Source organism: Kogia breviceps, chromosome 9, assembly GCF_026419965.1.
Source record: "Kogia breviceps isolate mKogBre1 chromosome 9, mKogBre1 haplotype 1, whole genome shotgun sequence".
NCBI lineage: Eukaryota > Metazoa > Chordata > Mammalia > Artiodactyla > Physeteridae > Kogia > Kogia breviceps.
The window spans coordinates 15,040,824-15,063,134 of NC_081318.1; the positions used below are offsets into that span (position 1 = coordinate 15,040,824).

The 22,311-nt window shown below is 44.7% G+C and overlaps 2 protein-coding genes across 2 annotated transcripts in view; both read left to right on the top strand.

The window, feature by feature from the left end:
* Positions 1-5,584, top strand: part of ATP6V0A4 (ATPase H+ transporting V0 subunit a4) — a 47,626-nt gene extending 42,042 nt beyond the window's left edge. Inside the window, exons 18-20 of the mRNA XM_059074888.2 lie at positions 1,818-1,935; positions 3,547-3,718; positions 5,491-5,584. Of these exons, the coding sequence (XP_058930871.1) occupies positions 1,818-1,935; positions 3,547-3,718; positions 5,491-5,584 (384 nt within the window). The remainder of the gene's footprint in view (positions 1-1,817; positions 1,936-3,546; positions 3,719-5,490) is intronic.
* Positions 5,585-16,676: 11,092 nt separating this feature from the next.
* The window catches only part of SVOPL (SVOP like), a 66,146-nt gene continuing 60,511 nt past the window's right edge, over positions 16,677-22,311 (top strand). Inside the window, 4 exon segments of the mRNA XM_067041825.1 lie at positions 16,677-16,758; positions 16,936-16,995; positions 16,998-17,032; positions 18,752-18,850. Coding sequence (XP_066897926.1) covers positions 16,677-16,758; positions 16,936-16,995; positions 16,998-17,032; positions 18,752-18,850 — 276 coding nt within the window.

Here is a 22,311-nt window from a genome sequence, read left to right on the forward strand (position 1 = left end):
CATCATCGTATTGTTAACCCAGGAAGCTCCCCTGAGCTTCTGTGTTTGATTGGGGTGTCATTATGTAGGTGTGATTGACCCAAGTGCAATCCGGGTGGTTGCACTCAATCTACAGCTCTGTCCCCTCCATGGGTTTGGGTTGATAACATGTGGCCTCAAGTCTCAACTCTCTAACCACGTGAAGCCAGCTCCCACTTAAACTCCCAAGTGTCCACCATAGACACCTCATTAGCGAAAGTGGTGAGGTGTGGTCCCAGGGACGGACCATGAATATCAGACGTTTCTTTCACTTGGGAAATGCCAAGCGTTTAGAGGTTGCCTCCCAGGAGCCAGGGCAAAGCCAGACCTCTCTTTGGCTGAGGTTAATTCTTCACCAGACATTCCTCTGTTACTATGACTCTCTCTACCCACTCTCTCCACCTCTGCCCGTCTCCACCCCTTCAGTTCTTCGCTGCTGTTTTCACTGCTGAATGGGAGTGAGAGGCACTGATTTTGGTCTTTTCCCCCTAGCATCTGACTACAGCCCCCAGTGACCACAACCCCCATTTCTTCCTGGATATCGCTCCATCCTTGACGTCCTGGACCGCAGCCCTGTGACTCCTCCCAGTTCTTTGACCTTTTCATTTCATCATGTGTCTCCTTCTTTCTTATCTCTGAGTTGAGATGTTTCCTAAGGGTGGCAGCTCTTCTTTTCATGATCTTCCTTGTTCATCTTCTCGGTCCTCTTAGCTCCAACTCTCACTCCTCGCACAGGTGTGGTCCCAGGTGTCCCTTTCCAGCCCAGACTTTTCCTCTGAGCCTGTTCTGCCTCTGCTGGTCTGTGCTGAGAGATTCAACCCATATGGCCAGCTACCACCTGCAACGCAACACATATGGGAATCAGCTACTCCCCTTCTCCAATTTATTCGTTTCTGCCAGTGCCATCCTTTCACCCATTCAGGCTCAGGGACCTCAGAGCCCTGTATGACCCTGGCTCTGCTGGGTGAGGGACCCTTCTCTGTGTTCCCACGACACCCCTGCATTCTTGGCTATTGCAGTTCCCATGCTAATGTGTGGCCACTGTCTGTTTGCATCTTCTCCCTGCTGGGCGGTGAGCTGCTTCAGGGCAGGGATGGTACCAGTCAGATTGTTGTACACGAAAGAAAAGAATGATCTATTGCTGTCTTTGCACTGTTCCTTTCCCCCTCATACCTGGATTACTAACGTAATCGACAAGTTGGCTTTTTTTGCTTATGGGCTATCCTTTCCCGGATCCATTTTTCTACCAGATTAGTCTTGCCTCCAATATTTCTTTGTTTTATTGAGATACTTTTACTGGTTCCTCATGATTCCAGGTGGTTTTCTCGATTGTGTCCATCCTTGCCTTTCCCACAGCTTCCACAGCTGAGTCTCCCCTCACCTCAGCAAGCTCCCAGTCGAGCCAAATGGTTTTTCTCCCAAACTTACCTTCATGATGTTCCCAACCACCTGCCTTTTCCTTACCCGGAGTCATTTTCTTTACCAGGAATGATCTGGCTTCTCTTTTTCCCTCCCTGTTCTTCACGGCTCAGCACAAATCTCAGCTCCTCTTACTAACCAACCACACTGCTGCTCTGAGCTCTTTTCAACCATTTCTGGGAAATGTTGCTGCACACGCACCATATCCTACTTTGGGCTGCCCATTCTCTTTCTACAAGTATATTCATACCTATTTCCCCCTCGTTCAACTGGAAGTGTCTTTACAGCAGAGTCCAGGCCTTATTCGTCCGTTGTATCATTTGTAATACGTTTGAGTAGAGAGTACTTAATGAAATAGCGTTCCAAATTCTCTCTTTCAGTTCAGCTTTGGAGACATCTTTGTGCATCAGGCCATCCACACGATTGAGTACTGCCTGGGCTGCATTTCCAACACAGCCTCCTACCTCCGGCTCTGGGCCCTCAGCCTGGCACACGCACGTGAGTGAGCAGGCCACATGGCAGGGTCACCGTCACCTGTCCCTTTGGAAACAGATGCAATGTATTTGTAGGTGAAAGTGACTTCTGGGTCATTTCTGGTGCGCTGGCCAGAAGAATGGCTCTTCTTTCGTAGTAGAAGTGACTTTTTTCAGTAGGTCTGGCTTTATCTTGCTGGAATGGTTACCCTCTGTATCAGCTTCCAGTTGCTGCTGTAACAAATTACCACATATGTGGCAGCTCAGAACACTGTGAAATGGACTGTCTTACAGTTCTGGAGGCCAGAAGTCCTATAAACAAGGTGTTGGCAGGTCTGTTTTTTTCTGGAAGCTCTTGGGGAGGATCTGTTTCCTTGCCTTTCCTAGTTTCTACAGGCCCCTTGCATCCCTTGGTATAAAGATTCAAGCCCCAAGAATGACTTAAATCTGGAATCTTGACTCATCAACTTACTTTGTAAAACCCCTCTTGATTTCTGCCTGCTTCTCCAGTCTTGTCTCTTGGTATTTCCCTCCACGCCCCACCGGCTCCCGATTACCCCCACCCGCTTCCCCATTTCATGTGCAGTGGCCACGAGGAACTGCACTGAGGCTCCCGAAGATGTCACACCAGCTGGGCCCCTCTGTGTGTTTGCCCCGCAGCTCCCTTGCCTGTAAAATTCTTCCCTTCTTTAAGTCTCTCCCCACCTGATGTCCCATCCTTCCTTCAGAACTCAGCTTGGCTAGCACCTTTCCCAGATAGTCTTCCTCTCTGGCGCCCAGTCTGGAAGGTGCCCTTCTCCTGGGTTCTGGAGGTGCCCCCATCCTAGCACCAATTGTAATTCTGTCTCATTCGCCTGTCTCCCTACTAGACTGTCAGCTCCTGAAAGGCAAGGACCCTGACTTTTATCTCTGTATTCCCAGCACTGGGCATAATGCCAAGAACAGAGAAGCCAGGCCAAAATGTGTGCTAAAGGGATAGAAAGCAAAGCAGTGAAAGTGAGCTTGATTGTTGACTTACAGCAGAAAAGCAAGTGCTCAGCGTTGGTGTGGTCTCGACTGCTCTGGCTGTGTTTGTTTCCTTGCACAAACTCCTGTAATTACAGTATCTCCCTGGAAGGGGTGGGGGGGCGGTTCTCTGGTATCTCTTCTTATAAGGGCACTAATCCCATCATGAGGATCCCACCCTCATCTCCCAAGTAGCATCACTTTGGGGTTAAGGCTTTAATATATGAATTTGAGGGGCTGGGGGAGAAACACACATTCAGTGCATATCAAATCATAGTACATGTATTCTTTTGTGTTTTGCTTCTTTGGCATAAGATGTTGTCACATTGCTGCCAGTAGCTATGGTTTGCTCACTTTCATTGCCATCATATAATATATATAATATATATATATATATATATAATATATATAATATAATATGCCATCATATACTTGTCCTCTTGATGGAAGCTCCTCCAAAGCTGCACAGACAGTCTCACGCAGGTACCCGAGGGCACACATGACCGCGTTCTCCACCTGGGAGTGGAGTTGCTGAGTCGTAGGGTGTGCAGGTCCAGGATTATGGTGTAAGAATACTCTGCATTTGCCAGATAAACTGTGTGGTTCAGAATGTTTCTCTTGCGTCTTGCAGAACTGTCTGAAGTGCTCTGGACCATGGTGATGAACATTGGCCTTCGCATGCAAGGCTGGGGGGGACTCATTGGCGTCTTCCTCATTTTTGCCATATTTGCCGTTCTGACGGTAGCCATCCTTCTGATCATGGAGGGCCTCTCCGCTTTCCTGCATGCCCTGCGGCTGCACTGGTAAGAACTGGTCGTAGGGTAGATGCTCTCAGCGTGCTCTAGGGAAAGAGGATGGGCTGGAGGGCCAGCCAACTGGGTTCAAATCCTGACCTGCTGTGTGACATTAGCGATTCACGTACCTTTCTGGAACCTTAGTCTGGTCCCCCTGTTGGTATGATATTAAATGATGTAATACCTGGGAGCATATATACATAGACAGTGACTGCTCCGTAAGACATGTTGGAAATGTTCATTTGTTAGTATAATTGGCTTCAAAATAACCAATGTTCATTTGTTATTTTAATTGGCTTCAACTGTTGGTAAGATGACGGATCTGAAAGGCTCACAGAGGGCAATGCTGAGCATATCTGGGATGTCTGGCCTTTGTTGCTGAGTGCTGGAGTTATACCAACGGAACAGACAACTAAACTCTTTTTTTTTTTTTTCCTTTTTAGATTATTTATTTATTTATTTGGCTGCGTCGGGTCTTAGTTGCAGCTTGTGGGGTCTTCGTTGCGGCATGCGGGCTTCTCTAGTTGTGGCGTGTGGGCTCTCAGTCTGTGGGGTATGGGCTCAGTAGTTGCAGCGCATGGGCTTAGTTGCCCTGCGGCATGTGGGATCTTAGTTGCCTGACCTGGGATCGAACCTGCGTCCCCTGCATTGGAAGGCAGATTTTTAACCACTGGACCACCAGGGAAGTCCTGTGACTAAACTCTTGGAAAGTGGAAACAGAAGGAGGGTACCTGGCAGAATGAGGTGCTCAGTGGAGGCCCTTGACATTCACAGATGTGTCCAGAGACTGTCGGCCATCACTGGGCTGACGAATATGAAAACATTTGTTTAGGCTTCTCTCTCTCCCAAGTCACATTTCAGCCGAGAGGTTTTTTTGCTTGTTTGTTTGTTTTTGGTTTCTTTTTTTGTGGTACACGGGCCTCTCATCGCCGTGGCCTCTCGCACCGCGGAGCACAGGCTCCGGACGCACAGGCCCAGCCGCCATGGCTCACGGGCCCAGCCGCTCCGCGGCACGCGGGATCCCCCCGGGACCGGGGCACGAACCCGTGCCCCCTGCATCGGCAGGCAGACTCTCAACCACTGCACCACCAGGGAAGCCCCAGCCGAGAGTTTTGAGTGTGCTGTCCATACTGAAGCATCAGAGCTCCTGTGCAGCCTGAACCAGACTGTCCTTAGCAACCCTGGGGCTTCCTCCCTCCCTCTGTGGCCACTGTTCATAAAGAAAAGGTTTGACACTTCACCTGTTGAGTTGAGAGAATCACAGGGTCCCCCGCCCGAGGCTGTAACATCATTTCTCCCCGTGTCATTAAAGAAATGAACTCTGCAATATAATAAAGCGGAAATGATCATACATGATATCTGTTATATAAGTTATAAAAATATAAGTCAAGGCTCTGGTGGTTCTGCAATCACGTAAGCCCCGCAGTTTAAGATCAGGATGGAAACGAGAAACCTCGTACAACCTGCTGACACTCTGTCTCATCACCAGCTCCTCATCGGGTACTGCCTAGCAAGGGCTTCCCGGCTGGGGGAGGTCATGCTCTGGTCCTTGAGGCCACTAGCAAAAGCCTGGAAGGAGTGGGGTCGGGGGAGGGGAAGGTGTAAGAGGGAGGCAAGAGAAGGATTTTTTTAAAAAGCCTCAGAGGATTCCTGTGGTAGCTGCCAGCCTGGGGCGCCTTCGTCACCCGGTGCTTGATTTTACACACGCTCAGCTTCTCCCCTGCAGCTGCCAGCCTCTCGTTTATGTGTTCAATCCTCCTTCTCCTTGCCCCTAACAACAGGGTGGAGTTCCAGAACAAGTTCTACGTCGGGGCTGGTTACAAGTTTTCTCCATTCTCCTTTAAACAAATCCTGGATGGGACAGCTGAGCAGTAGCTGCACGTCTGGCGGCTGCAGCCACCTCTTCCATCGGTCGCCTCCTGCACCAGTCTCTGTGCCAGTGAAAGAAGTTTCGTCCTGTCTTTAACGTCAGCCTGCATAAGGCAGTCAATGGAATAATCGTTCTCGCTAACTGGAGGGAGGAAGCCATGTATTGTGTCTGTAAGCCTTGGGATTTGATATGACTTAACCATGTTGTGGAGAGACTACATAGGCAAGTCACTTCAACCTCTTGCGGGGTCTTAATTGCCAAATCCTAGAATGATTGAGAAATGGGGAGAGGGCAGTGCCAAACTGAGGTTTTCTTGTCATTAAACTTCTGGGCCATCCACTTTGTTATTAAGGTGTCGTTTTTCAACATTATTCTGTAAAATTTAATATGGATAATTATAGGCCAAAGCTAAACAATAGAGTTACACAAACTAACCCTAGAGAAAGGTTATGGGTTTTTTTATTCCTCATTTCCTCCTTCCTCAAATACCTTCTTTCCTTGTCTGGGGCTAAGTTTTACAGGATTAGGGACTTTCTCAAGAATTTTCACTCCAGGTGAGGAAAACCAGATAATGTTCTCTGTTTAGATAGAGGGCTGGCCCTGGCGTGGCTCCAATTGTTAAATCCTGTGGAATGAAGTGTGACAACATGATATCATCAGTGATTTTGTTTATTCTCAGTGCACATCGTGCGGGAGTTAGCTGGAGAAAGAGATCTGTAGGCTTCAGCAAGTTCTGGAAAGTGGCTTGCCGGAAAGGAAACTGCCAGATGGTTCACCCTGTTGCTCTCTGGGTCAGTCGGCCCCAGAGTCACTTCTTAGGCATCTTCACCGGCAAACTTCCAAGAGCCAGGTGTAGAAGAAGATGTGTTCCATCGACTAGTCTGAACAGCCTGTATTGAGGTTAATTACCATCTTTATGGTAACTATACTGGTAGAATTAAGTGTCATTAACGTTGGTGTAGTGCTTTACAGTTTACAAAGCAGTTTCACATAGTATCTAGCTTGTAATAAGTTTCCAGACGATCTGACCAAATGCAAAATCGCCTTTTGGACAGATCTCTATTTTTTTTAAGTTCGCACCTGCCGCTCCGTGTAGTGGGGTTGACCAGTGTTCGTGTTCAAGTGTTGTTGTTTAAACCCAAGGAAACGTCCATGTCACCTTCCACGTCGGTGTCCTGACTTGTGTAGCACAGTTAAGGCACAGTGAGGTGCTCAGCCAGTATTCATTTAATGATTAAAACAGGTTGAGTAGGGCTTCCCTGGTGGCACAGTGGTTGGGAGTCCGCCTGCCGATGCGGGGGACGCGGGTTTGTGCCCCGGTCCCGGAGGATCCCACGTGCCCCGGAGCGGCTGGGCCCGTGAGCCACGGCCGCTGAGCCTGCGCGCCTGGAGCCTGTGCTCCGCAACGGGAGAGGCCACAACAGTGAGACGCCCGCGTACCGCAAAAAACCCCAAAAAACAAAACAAACAAACAAAAAACAGGTTGAGCTCAAGAATGATATAGTTGGAGTCAAAAGACTCTGTATCTATGAGTTCCAACTCTGATACTTTATCATGTGTGCCCTTGGGCGGGAACTGGAGTGTCCCACGCATTGCTGGGGGTCAAAGAACACCAAGCACGGGTGAGGTTCTCGGCCAATGGCATTGATCAAAGAAAAGGACAGGCTAAAGTCGTATGTAAAGGGTTCTTGTAAGTCCATAAATCCCCATGCTGTCGGGGTCACCAGAGAATTTCAGGCTTCTCTCAGCTCATCACTGCCCTTCTCAATGGCTGTCTAAAAATACGCTGTGCCTAGATGGATCACAGCCTCTTGCCGTTTAATTCTAAACAGTGTTGGCTGTGAGAAAAGGCACGAAAAAACAAAGCTGCCCTCTGCCCCTTGCTTGCCAAGACCCCTGTCCTTTCAGAAATCCCCGGCTTTCTTGAGAACGACATAGTAGTTTCCTCCAAGGATTGGCGGCCTCTTTCTCTCTCAGTGAGAGATGTAATCTCCCCTCTAAAACGGGATTGGGTGAAGGGCTGCTGAGAAGAGGGTGTGATCGACGTGTCACTCAGTCGCCCAGGATGCAGGGTCGTTCCTTAAAGAATCCTGTTCACAGAACTAAGCTGAAAGGGGAGGAGAAGACCTGCGAGCCAGGCTTCTTCCCTTCTTCTTCTGGAAGGGAAGTCCAGAAGCCCCCAAGAGGCCATCAGTGGTCCAACTTCTGTGTAAGGCTCAGCTGCAGTGAGGAAGAGCAGAAGAGTCTGAAACTGGAAAGCTTTCCAGGAAATAGAGAGGTAAGAAACTCGGGCAGGCAACATAGATCTGGATTTACTTTTTGTGCTCTGGGAGCCAAGGGGATTTGACCATTAGTACTTGGCTGAATACAGATGGAGTATAAAAATTTCGCTCTTCTTACTGATGATATTGCAAAACAAATTACATCACACACACACACACACACACACACACACACACACACACACACACACACACGCACATGCACACACAAGTTCAGTTTTAAAAAGCTCTCCATGGCCCAATTATTTTTGGCTCAAAACTTAAGTGTAGCAAAATGCAGTTGAATAAAATGTCCATCAGTTCCTTAGAAATTGTGTGAAGGCTGAACTCCATCTGAGCCCTTGAGTTTCATGTAAATCCCCAATATGTCAGTTCTTTGAAGGCAGGCAATGGTTACTTTCCTATTGTAGTTTTTCAGGAATGATAGTGAGGGATGTGGAGCGTTCTTCTCCACGTTAGTCCCTATTTTCTTGAATTGGTCTGACTGTTATCCATCCCTCCGTGCATTTATCCATCCATCCATCCTCTTCCTAGGCTAGAAGGGATTTAGAATGACTTAGGGAGCCAAAGAACAGAAGATGCCAACTCAGCTTTTCCAACATTCTATTTCAGCGCTGAGATTACAAGCTCTATCTCTCAGTAACTTTCTTCATATTCATCTCTGAAATATTTTGTCCTCTTTATAAACACTTTTTAAGTGAAACTTTTGGCTGGATCTCAAGAAAATATAGTAAGAGAATACTTTCCATATCTGTTAACTTTGAGTTAGTATTCGAGTGTCTTCTTAATGACTTGGAATGAAAGCCTCTTTATTTTTTTTACTTATTTATTTTTAATTAATTAATTTTTGGCTGTGTTGGGTCTTCGTTGCTGCCCACGGGCTCTCTCTAGTTGCGGCGAGTGGGGGCTACTCTTCATTGCGGTGTGCGGGCTTCTCATGGTGGCTTCTCTTGTTGTGGAGCATGGGCTCTAGGAGTGCGGGCTTCAGTAGCTGTGGCACGTGGGCTCAGTAGCTGTGGCATGTGGGCTCAGTAGTTGTGGCACATGGGCTCAGTAGTTGTGGCTCATGGACTCAGCAGTTGTGGCACATGGGCTCAGTAGTTGTGGCTCATGGGCTCTAGAGAACAGGCTCGGTAACTGTGGCACATGGGCTCAGTAGTTGTGGCACGTGTTCTCAGCAGTTGTGGCACGCAGGCTCAGTGGTGGCTCATGGGCTCAGTAGTTGTGGCACATGGGCTCAGCAGTTGTGGCATGCGGGCTCCATAGTGGTGGCTCGTGGGCTCTAGAGAACAGGCTCAGTAGTTGTGGCACACGGGCTTAGTTGCTCCGTGGCATGTGGGATCCTCCCGGACCAGGGCTCGAACCCATTTCCCCTGCACTGGCAGGTAGATTCTTAGCCTCTGCACCACCAGGGAAGCCCTGTAAGCCCCTTTATAATTCACAGATGTGAATAACAAAATCCTGATAACATCCTATCAACAACCCTGCACCTCTACAAGCAACATGCCCCCACCAAGGAATCCTGTGGCTGCCCGTATCACCGACTAGGGCAGGAATGAGAACTTTCTCTGTTGCGGGTAGTTTATATGTTTGTATTTTCCATCCCTTGGCAAACTTCCCTGACATTGGGAATGCACCTGAGCCTTGACCATCTTCAAGGGCTGGGCATTAGAAAGATTGATGTTACAGTTGGCGAAACTGAACGGGTTTGCTCCTCTGAGTGGAGTCTGGGTCACACACGACCCAGCTTCTTTGTCCACCAGCACCGCACCCCTGCACCGACCAGGCCGTTCCGTGCTCAGAGGGTTTTTCTTTCTGTAAAATATGCTGGTTTTACAGTTGAAAGCAGCGTAGAACAAGCGCGTTTGTAGTGAAAATCTCCCCTTTTGTTGTGCTCTTCATAAGTACAAGGTGACTGGTCTGGGTGGATATCACTGTTACATATCTGATTAGAGAGGTTATTTTTGGTCTTATGTTCCAATCGGCGTATGGCACATGTGAGGGCTTCCTGACACCACTTAAGCTGACCCTTGAAATTTAATCAATCTATTTTAGAAAACAAGCAACTCCCCCCCCACCAATTTGGGTGGTTTTTTATTTGAGTCCAAGGTGTTTTCATGTTGGCCAAATATTAGCAATAATTGCCTTCGGAGAGATATACATTTGATAACTCTGTAGATGCTTAAAAACTCACCCTGAGTGTATTTGATTTGTGATCATGGTGAAATTTTAGAAATTTAGTTGATACCTTTATTCAGAGATGAGAAACAGTACTACCATGAGTGCTTGTGTTGCAGTGAGCACTGTGCCGTATTATACAAGCATTATCTCATTTAATCCTCATACCACACGTAAAAGAAGGAAGTTTATTAGTTAAAAATCGCACATACCTGGCTAGTCCGAGTGTAGTGGTGTTTACAGTTGATCACAGACAGTTACAGATTTCTTTGTTCCTTCTCTACTCCCACTGCTTCACTTGAGTAACCTAAAGAAGACACACACACACACACACACACACACACACACACACACGCACGCAAAGAGAGAGCTTTATTTTTTCCCCACGGAAAATATGTCTGCAAGTGAACCGTTCAAGGCTGTAGGAGAGCTCCACATCATCATCGTCAGGTCCCAGGCTCTTTCTAGCTTACGCTCTGCTAGTCTTAGCCGAGAGTTTCCATCTTCCCAGCTTCACATTTGTATCACCACCAAAAATGGCTGCTGAAGCACCAGCCATCATGTCTCCATGATCTGGGGAGGAGGCAAAGGGGCAAAAGAGGGCTTTCTTAGAAGCTCTCCCTGACAACCTCCACCTGTATCTCGGTGGCCACCCCATAAGCAAGGTCCAAGGGAAGACTTGTTACTGGGAAGGCAGCAAGCTATTTCTCCCACAGGTAACTGGTATTATTTTTATTTTCAGACAAGGGAACAGAAGAGTCTCAGTCACAGTCTCACCATGGCCACTGACTTCCTTTTCTCCCTCCGTCTCTTCCTCCCTCCTTCCTCTCTCCCTTCCTTCCTTCTCTCCCTCTCTTCATCCGTCCCCTTCCCTTCCCTATTCCTTCCCCTCCTTCATCCCTCCTTTTCTTCCCTCCTCTCCCTCTTCTTCTTTTCTTCCTTTCTTCCTTCTTTCCTTCCTACGTTTATTAATTCAGTAGGGATAAAAGGATACCTAAGGATTTTTATTGCTATAACTTTGTCAGTTATTACAGAAGATGAACAGTTTTCCAGTTTTGTTTGCAATTTCTGTACCCTCTTGTGAATAACCTGTTCATATAATGTTCCCATTAATCCATTAGGATCTTAATTTTTTTTTCTTATAATTTGTGGTTTATATCAACTACAGACATCTACTGCATATATAATGGCTCTTCTTGTTCTTTTAATGTTCGAAATTGTGGTAAAATACACCTAACGTAAAATTTACCATTGCGGCAATTTTCAAGTGAACAGTTCGGTGGCATTTAGTTTTACAATTTAGTTGCACAGTGTTGGGGCAACCACCCCCCGCTAGCAAAGGCACCTCGTGGACTTGTGGCCAGTCAGTGATTTGATTGTTTCCGGGTCAAGTAGTTCCCATTCTGGCCCAATAGGTCCAGGCTGGCGATAGAGGGCAGGCGGGGCTCATGGCACAGGGGTCAGTGGCTTAGGGAGCGCTGTGACACGTCAACTGCACATCTTCATGGGTTCATTTCTTCGGGAAAGAATTTTCATAGTAACAGACATAGCCTTTCTAAAAATTCAAACAATGCAGAAAAGTATAAAAGAAGAAAGAAAAAGACACCCCAAATTCCATCTGCCAGGTAATTCCTTCCTTACCTTTTTCTCTTGGCCAAATCCTCCTCATCCTTCAGGTCTCAGTTTTTCAGGACTCGCCTCCCTGGGTCCCAGGACTCGGCAAAACAGGGCCTCCCTTACGTTGCCAGAGCAACCTCTGCTACCCTTGGGACCATGTGGTTCCCACCTGAATACTTGCCTTTATCCCCCATTAGACTGTAGGTGCTTTGGGGGCAGGAATCCTTTTCGTGATATTTTATTGTCTGATACACAGTAGTGTTCCATAAATATTTGTTGAAAGACAAAACACAGTTTCAGACATCTCTCCTGAAGTTTCTATGCAGGTATGTATTTAAATGAGATTTTATGAATTGGGATCATTGTATACATACATTAGGTACATACATATTGGAAAATGCTTTTCAGCACCAAATAGCCTTTCACGTAAGAGTGTTTAAATGACATTCTGTTACAGGAGTGTATTATAATTTGTTTGGTCACTTCTCTCCTGGTCGGCATAAGTGGTACCCAATTCTTTCACTGCTGTTGTCAAAACAACAGTGTGTTGAGCTTCCATACACCTTTATCTTCATTCACCTTTTTGATTACCTCACTAGAATGAATCCTAGGAGTGAAATTGCTTAGTCAACATTCTTTCGTCTTTGGCTAACTGCCTTCTGGAAAAGTCGTAGCCATGTACCCTCTCACCAAGATCAGTGCCTGTTTCCCTTACACTGGGCACAATTGATCTTTAAGGTTTTTGCAAATCCAATCGAGGAAAATCACCCACTTTAATTTGAGGGCATAGTTCTCTTCGTATTATGGAAACCAAATAATATGAGTCTCTTCAATCAAGAAACATATGAAATCGCAAATGTGAGCCTCCCTTCCTGCGATCAGCTTGTTTCTTTTCCCTTTTTTTGGCAGTGCCACTTGGCTCATGGGACTTTAGTTCCCCAGCCAGGGATTGAACCCTGGCGCCCGGCAGTGAGAGTGTGGAGTCCCAACCATTGGACCGCCAGGGAATTCCCTCAGCTTTAATTGAAGAGAAACTGAAGCAATTATCTTGGACCTAACACCTTTCTCTCCAGGAGCTCTGTGATGAATCACTTCTCTTTGCTGATAAGAGAAGGAAAGTATGTAGGGTATTTATGACCCATGGAGCTACCTAATCAGCTAAAACACACACATCAAATTAAAACTTAATAGTAAGTGGCAGATTTCCTGGGTTTCTTTTCTTGCCACTCAATACTTTAGCAAGCAGACTTGCTGGAGATTGTTTTATTACTCTCTAAAACGTAAGCCTTTATGATTGTTAAAATTGTACAATATGTTTAGACTGCTATGAGAAGTCATAAAACTTGACTGGTAGAGGAGATTAAGTGTTGATTGAACATTGAATTTACTGTTAAGCATTTTAGTTGTAACTGAACTTAAGATGAACTTACTGGGATTTTTAAAAATTATTTTCCCACCAAACTAAATTCTTTTATTCTCTAACACTAAAAATGGCCAGAATCACTTTTGGTTTTTAAGTCGGCTGCTGCGATTGGCATGGCTATCCTTCAGGAAAAAAATGGATATAATTTATATACAATAAGATTCACCATTTTAGAGTGTATAATTCAGTGATTTTTAGTATAGTCTCAAGGTTGTGCAACCATCACCACCATCGAATTCTTACTGAATGACCTCATTTTCATATTTTGATTAAGTTAGTAGTTTATCATCTCGAAACATGATAGTCATAGCCAATTTTTAATGTGTACTGAAGTCCTTTTTATAATCAAATTAAGCTGATTTTTCTCATAACTACTTTATTTTAAAAGTTACCAGATAAAGAACACCCCTCCAAAGGGTATTTGGACAACTTCTGGAAAGGGAGCAGAACAGTATATTTTTGTGAATTTCAGCCTCTCAGATGGGCTGAGAAGCAGATCATTTTTACTTTTTCCACTCTGTGAAAATAACAGCTTTTTGTACTTTTCATGGTCTCCCTTGGGAGAGAGGATTTCAGGAACTCATTTCTGAGCGTTATTGATTTCTCTCCCTTCTGGGAATATTTGTGTCTCTGTGACAGTGTTTTAAGAAAACAAATAATATCTACTTTACAGTATAGTTGTTTTTACGTATCTCTTTTGTGTCCCCAGATAGATTAAAAACTTCTTAGGGAAGGGAACACTGTCAGACCCTCCTACAAAGTCTCCACAGGAGCCCACACAACAAGATACAGAGCTGGCACTCGGCAAACATTGATGACCTTGACGTACTTCTCTACAACCGCTCTGCGGCTATTTCTGTGTTCTGGGAACTCAAAGGGGACCTTTGAGTTCCGACTCTGCTGCTTCCTAGTGGTCTGACATTGGAAGTTACTTAAGAAACTCAGAACCTCATTTTTTGAACTATTTATTTTGAAAAATATTACACATCTTCAAAAGCAGAGGATAGTCAAATAAACCCCAAGGTACCTGAAACAGGAGGGAAGGAGGCAGGGCACAACCTTTGAAAGAATGACACAGCCCGAGGACATGACATAAACTGATTAGAACCAAATGGGTCCAAGATGGCGGACAAGTCGACTGCACTAGACCTTGAGCCTCAGTACACACATCAGCAAGCTAAATGAAACACCCACAGAAGCCATGACACTTCTAAGACCGACCATAAGGATCAAAAAGTGGACCCCAGTTCCTGGAAATCCCCACCCCTTTCTAAAATATCTCCTCCCACTCATTAGCCTAGGAAATTACCCACCCCTATAAAAACTGACACCCCCATAGCCTGGTGCCTTTCTCACCTTCTGAGATGGCCCACACTCTGTCTGTGGAGTGTGTTTCTCGCTAAATAAATTCACTTCTTACCTATCACTTTGTCTCTCACTGAATTCTTTCTGCGATGAGATATCAAGAACCTGAGCTTCATTAAGTCCTGAAACCAGGTGTGTGATCTCAGCTGGAAGACTGGGTTTTGGCTGGGTTCGAGTCCCGGCCGCATAGATTCAAGTCCCAGTCTGGGTTTTGGCCGGGTTTGAGTCCCGGCTGTGTGGGTTCAAGTCCCAATCTGAGGTGCATGGTTTCATACCCACTATCCCCTTCAATAATTTTCACCATATGGCCTTTCTTTTTTCATCTATACACCCATCTCCTTCTTTTGCACTCTATTCCCAACCCACCACTGAATTATTTTAAAACAAATCCCAGATATCAAATTTCATCTGTAAATATTTCAGCATGTATCTCTCAAATATAAGGATTTTTTTCTACTGTGACCGTAATATCATTGTCACACCTAATGATGTCATCAGTAATTCCTTAATATCATCAAACTTTCAAACTTGCTTGCATTTCCCTGATTTTCTATCATGTCTTTTTCATCTCATTTACTTTCTTGTTGTTGTTTTACAATTGGTTTGTTTGAATGAGGATCCAAACAAATTAACTCATTTATTTGGTTGGTTTGTCTCCTTTCTGTTAGTCTATAGGTTCTCCTTTCCTCTTTTTTCTTGCCATTTATTTATTGAAGAAGTTGGGTCATTAACCTGTAGAATTTCTGGCATTCTGGATTTTTCTTATTGCATCCACATGGTATAGTTTAACACGTTTCTTCATCCCCTCTGTAAACTGGTAGTTAGAGCTAGGGGCTTGTCCAGATTCATGTTCAATTTCTCTTGATGAGGCTACCTCACTGGTGATGTTGTGTGTTTCCTTCCTCGTGCATCTCATCAGGAACAACATCACATCTGATCATCTCTTTCCATGGCGTGAGGAGCCATTGTTGGGTTCAGGTCTTATAAGTCTTATCCATCTGAGTAAAGTTCACCCTCAGCCTTTCACCTAGTAGTTTATCAGCCGTTGATGGTCATTGCCATCCATGATTTCTTTAGGAGTTGTAAAATCATAATTTAATTCTATCCTTCTTTAGGATGTTTTAGCTGAAATTAAAAAATACTGTTCTTTCACCACCTGTTTGGTTACCCTGAAATACAGACAATCTGTACAAGAAAGGCAAGATATTTACTAGTTTTCAGAATAATGAGTTGGTTTCTTAGTATTCTCCGAAGGTGATTGGTGAGATTATCATTTTAGTAATCCTAAAATTTTGATATCTTTGATGGGCTTCAGTTCTATGCACCCATTCTTCTTTGTGTGTGTGTGTGTGTGTGTGTGTGTGTGTGTGTGTGTGTGTGTGTATGATACATAATGAACTCATATTGCTATTTGCAATTCAAAATTAGGATATAAAGTCTTTATATAACTTCGTTGATTTTTGTATCTTCTTACACTGAAAATCTTGGTTCCTAATAATAGTAACATAACTGCTTTATCCTACAATATGTACTAGTATCAAAATAATGATATCAACATTATTACTAACAGTATAATTACTGAGAACAGATTAGGATATCTGTTTATCCCACTAGGGATGTGGAGTTAAATTACTATGTTAGAGCCATTTGAAAAAACTTTTTCACTAATTTCAGCTTTCCTTGTTTTATTTTTCTTTTGATTTTTAGGGTTAAGATTTTTTTTAGGATTAGATACCCAAAAAGGGGTGGGGAGGGAGATAAAAAGAAGTGCTCCATGGGTTTCTGTCAGAATTAAATGAAAATAAGGTGAGAAAGCACGCTGTAACATATGATTACACTGTAAACCGTAAGATCTATGAAGATGTAAAGCATTGGCTATTGTGATTATTTTTCTGTAGCAAAGCCTACCTTCATTCGTAGTCAGAGGACACTATTGGTTAAGCTGTCAAGAACTCACCTGGCCCCACCTCTCCAGGTGGATTATTAGCCACCAGGGCCCAAATCTCTCATTTGGCCATTCAATCTCTCCATGATTTAACTTGTCCATGTTTCAGGTTTTTCCTTGTAAAACAGTGATAAATTATAACACCTCCTTCACTGATTTTCTATGAAGATTAAAGGAGAATATACACTAGATTTTATTTCTTTCCTTCTTCCTTCCCCTGTTTCTGGCGTTTTCCCTCCCCTGTTTCCTGCAGGGAAGCCATGTGGGGAATTTGAACCATTTAGAAGATGGCAGCCAAGCAGACAGAGCCAGTCACCATCATTAGCCTTCGGGGGTTGAACCTGGGGACCCCAGAGCTACAGCCAAAAGGTAAGGGGATCGTAGAAATCTCTGGCCCTCAAGTTACCGTTTAATTCCCCCTCTTCCCTGTAGTTACTATTTTTATAATAACAACTTGGTTTTCCAACATCCTCTGGGGTGAGTGATAATCTGCATCCATTCCCTCCCCACGGAGGCTGTTGCTTTCGCTTTGCCTTTCCTTGTTAGAGTCAAAGACATTCACCGTGGAACACGCCGCGGAGACCATTGGATTCGGACGTTTCCACGTGGCCTCTTTCTGATCATGGGCAGCACGGGGCTGAGTGCTTGGAGATCCTCTGAGTCTCCAAAGCTCATTCATCGTTGGCCATGTAGAGTCTTCCACTTCCCTCCAGCTCGGGGTTGTCTGCTCAGGGAGGGGTGCGAGAGGGAGCAGGAACCCTGTGGGGTAGATGCTCCCCAAATACTTTTCTTCTACCTTTGGCAGTTGTTTGGTTATGAGCAAACGAATACCTGTGTTCTATCTTCTGGGAATTCAATACCCTTTTTTTTGATTTGTTTTTTGCTAGCTATAGAACTTTTATTTCTCCTGTAGTGTCTGTTGGGTCTGACATTTATTCCTTTTTTTTTTTTTTTAATGGAAGTATAGTTGATTTACAACGTTGTGTAAGTTTCAGGCATACACAAAGTGATTTGGTTTTATATATATTATGTATACATATGTGTGTGTGTATATATATATATATGAATATATATGTTCTTTTTCAGATTCTTTTCCATTATAGGTTATTACAAGATATTGAATATACTTCCCTGTGCTAACAGTGGGTCCTTGTTGTTTATCTTTTTTTTCTTTTTTAAAGAAGATGTTGTGGGTAGGAGTTTATTAATTTATTTATATTTATTTTTGCTGTGTTGGGTCTTCGTTTCTGTGCGAGGGCTTTCTCTAGTTGCGGCGAGCGGGGGCCACTCCTCATCGCGGTGCGCGGGCCTCTCACTGTCGCTGCCTCTCTTGTTGCGGAGCACAGGCTCCGGACGCGCAGGCTCAGTAGTTGTGGCTCACGGGCCTAGCTGCTCCGTGGCACGTGGGATCTTCCCAGACCAGGGCTCAAACCCGTGTCCCCTGCATTAGCAGGCAGATTCTCAACCACTGCGCCACCGGGGAAGCCCTGTGTATCTATTTTATATATAGTATTGTGTATCTGTTAATCCCAAACTGCTGATTTATCCCTCCATACTCCTACCCAGGGTAGCACTAATTTTAGCACTACTTTTGCTCTATAGTCATTCTTTCCTGATGATGAACTCATATTGTTGTGTATTCGTGGCTTTTTTCCTAGCTTTCATGAATCTTGCCTCTCCATCCCAGCTTCTTGAAATCAGGGACTATTTCAAAGATCCATCTGCAAGGGATATGCCCTAAAGTCTTGATGATGAGTATAAAACAGCAGTGCTGGGTTGATGTGGATGCTGGTGGCTAGCTAGGGTCACCTGCCAGCTAAGTGGCTCCCACACAACGCTTCATAGTGTTAAATGCAAAGGCATGCGTCAGCAACATCACAAGAGAATACGAGTCATAAATCTCGAGGGATACTCTCAAATCGTTCAAACCATAAATTTTTTTTTTTTTTTTTTTTTTTTTTTTGCGGTACGTGGGCCTCTCACTGTTGTGGCCTCTCCCGTTGCGGAGCGCAGGCTCCGGACGCACAGGCTCAGCGGCTGTGGCTCACGGGCCCAGCCGCTCCGTGGCACGTGCGATCTTCCCGGACCAGGGCACGAACCCGTGTCCCCTGCATCGGCAGACGGACCCTCAACCACTGCGCCACCAGGGAAGCCCAAACCATAAATATTACATCCATGAAAGCCAGAGTTCTTCTGTACTTCTTTATCCAACTAGCAGTGCTGAATCGGTACATAATAGGTCCTCCCTATGTGGGGTAGGGGAAGGAGGAGTTTAGGACCAGAAGGGTGATGGACAGACAGATGTGGGGAGAAGTGACGACAAGCTCGCACTTTGACATGGTGTTTCCCCTCCTTCTTTAAGGTGGCTGAGGCCATGGAGATCATGTTAATAGTGGTTGTGTCTCCTGTCATCCGCTGTGAATGGTAGCTGGAGAATTGGCAGGTGGCATTAGTGACCACGGTAAGTGACTGCTTCCTGTGCTGAGAATAAACCAGCTGAGGACCCGGGGCTTCTGCTTCCTTTCCGATCCCACTGGGCTGAGAGCCACAGGATCCGTCTCCACTTGGTGTGGTGGCTTCCCAAACTCATGCGTTTGCAGGCCCAAACTAGCATTTGAGGCCTTTCTCCTGTTTCTCCTTTCTTCTAGGGAGCATAACCTTGAACCCAGACCCTAGCAAGAGCCCGGAAGAGACAGATACAAGTCAGAGAAAGTGAGCCTTAGCCGTGGGTTAGTTATGGTTCAAGTCAGATCACTAAGAACCTACTCAGGCCATAGTGACCTAACCAATCACCAACGTACTCTCAATGAATTGTGTGTGTTATGCATTAAATTTTTCTCAAAGACCATCATGAATAGCTTTATGAATTGGACACTAAGTTTTGCTACGGAATGGATTGAAGAATGTTACTCATCATTCTTTCAAGAGGTATTTATTAAGTACCAAGTAATTGCCAGCAGACTGTGTGTGTGTGTGTGTGTGTGTGTGTGTGTGTGTGTGTGTGTGTGTGTGCATTGATTTACTTGAGTATTGAAGCTGGTTTTCATGAAGGTGAGACTTAATAGAGAGAAATCCCATGAGCCAGTTGCCAACTCCTCGCCGAAGGAGGGGAACGTCTGGGAGGTAAGTAGTTGGTGATGGGTAGAGGATGACAGGTGGCAAAGGCCTTGAAGGAGGGTAAGGCTGCAAGAGACTAAGACCTCCCTCGCCCCCCTGGGGGGCTACAGAAGGCTGTGGGGTAAGGCGGGCCCCTACCCTCTCACTTACTGCCTTAACCAGATTTTACGTGGGAATTCTCACCTGTATTGGGTACTAGGAAAAATCCCCCCTCACCTGAGGAACTGATCTCTGTTCTCCTCCCAGATAATGTATATTATACGCCCAGTTGTGTTTATTTCTGTGTCCTGGAGGCCAGGAAATTTGGAGCCCAATTTTATGCCTAATCACGGAAGCAAATGTACAAATCTGCCTTTATTCTTTTAACTCTGTTTCCTTCTTTAAAATTGCACTTGTTCCACTTTTAAGTTTTCCTAATACTTTTAGAAGAGAGAGAGGGTATAAATAAAAACTAAAGACCTTATTAGGGCTTGTACCAATAGTTAAGTGACTCATTGCGTTTTGTTTTCTTTTCCGTATAAAATATGTACGGTTTTGAAAGCATGCCTTGTCCATCCTTGTAGCTTTCGGGTCACTGCTGTAGCGTTCTCTGTAGTTATCAGCATACCACAGCTGGTCTGTAGGTCTGCACGTCTTTGTTCCTGAGAATGTTGGTGGTCCAGGTGTGGTGTTTGCATCTGTCACTGTCACGAAACTATATTTTATGGTACCGTTTCTATATGTACAGCTCACATCTCGTTGGTTGCTTTTATGCTGTTCCTACCGGTGCCTAAAGAGGCTCCTCGAGGTCAGCAGTGACATGGCTTCCCTCGTTAGGTGGGTCGCAGCTCACAAGTCTTTTCTCCAGGTAATTCACCTCGCCCAAGACGTGACTGCTCCCTGCTCCAAGTTCCTTGCCTCCTCCTGTCATTTAGTCTCTGTTATCCTGGCTATGAGTCCCATCTGTCCCCCGGGCTCACTGACCACAACCTTGCTAGCAGGAGGGGCTCAGACTGGTTTAGCAAAGAGGCAGCATTTTCACCATCTCCCAGGCTTCCCATCCCCCAACTTCAGCCCCACTTTCTGGACGGTCTGGCCATGAAGACTTAAGGCCTTAAGGATTGTGGGTGAATTATGTCCCTCGCATTTCTTGTGAATAAGAGAGTTAGTGCTGGAGAAACAAAACTGTAGAAAAGAGCAGGGCCTCCAAGGTAGGGGAAGGAGAGGGGAGAGGGGAGAGAGGAGAGAGAGAGAGAGAGATTAATCCACGTCTCTATGTGGTCCCCAGGATTAGAGTTCACAAGCTTTGGTCTTCACATAGGCTTGGAGTTGAGGTTTATTCTCTAGACAGGCTTAATAGTAAAGAACTCAGACTTAGGAAAGTCACTTTTTTACACTGAATGGAAAGAAAGAAAGAAGGAATAAAAATTCGTCACTTATGCGAGAGAACAGAGTAAAATTTGAATTTAATTTTACTTGACTCTTTACTTTTTGTTGTTGTTGATGCTGTTAAAGATTTTTTTTTTTGATGTGGACCATTTTTAAAGTCTTTATTGAATTTGTTATAATATTGCTTCTGTTTCATGTTTTCGTTTCTTGGCCTCGAGGCACATGGCATCTTAGCTCCCATCTAATTACCAAACATCTGCTCTTCTTATTGTCCTGTGAATTACCACCCCACCCTTTGAAGCCCCAGGTCCCCTCCCATTCCTCAGCTCAAGGTGGCATATAAACCTCAACTGTCCAACTTGCCCTTGGGTCTTATATTTTTATGGGACTCCTGTACATACAAACTTAAACTTGCTTTTCTCCCGTCAATCTGTCATAAATCAGTTTAATTATTGGACCAGCCAAAGAATGTAGAAGGGTAGGAGGAAAATTTTGACCTCCAACCAAGAGAAAGAGGCAGAATATCTTGCCATCAACTACCGTCATCTTTCAAAAAATAAAAATAAAAATAAATAATAAGGGCATGTTAATACCAGCAATCAGAAAGAAAATTATTCCAGAATAAAAAGAGCCCTTCATAATGAATAAATTTGGATTTATGCAAAATGTGTCCCATTGTCCTTATTTTTATCATTTTGCTGAGGACTGACTAGATTTCATTACGGTGTGGCATCTATCCCAGGCTGGGCATTGAAAATATTGGCTTTTCCTTCCTTCAACTCTATCCTAGGGAGAACAGTGCACAGAGGAAAAGTATGGCTTTTGTTGTTCAAGTATAAATATGATTTTTTTTTATAGTTCCCTGTAGAAGAAATGCTTTTGAGTCTTCCTTATGAAGAGTAAGGGGGAAAAAGAAGAAGCAAAGCAGGCAGCAGAGAGAAAGAGCTTTTTCACTGAAAAAGTATTAGAAATGCCAGCTAACACCTTTCCTTTGATTACCCTGGAAGCAATCAGTCAGGGATCTTACTAGAAAGGAGAGTTAAGTAAAGCTTGGAACTGCTGAAGGCAGAAAAATAAGTCACCTAAAGACATACACATCAGAGTACAGCTCAGGCTGTTACATCACTGGTATCATACCCAAGTTCTTGAATTTTATCAAGGAAAAGCTATTGTGAGCACAAGTAAGGAAAAAAAGTAGGTTTAGATTAGTGATGAAGAATGTTTCTAAATGGATGACTGGTTTTGGTGTTTGTTGAAAGTTAGGTTTCCCTGTAATAACCTAAAGGAAGACTGCTTCTAGACGTCTCAACTTGTGGGAGGAACAAGGCAGAGCACGCGTGAATAGAATTTTTGAGTCTTCTTATTAAACTGGAAATTCACAATCGTACATCTGAGTCGAATGAGGCCAGTGCCGTCATCTTGAATCAGAGGCAACGC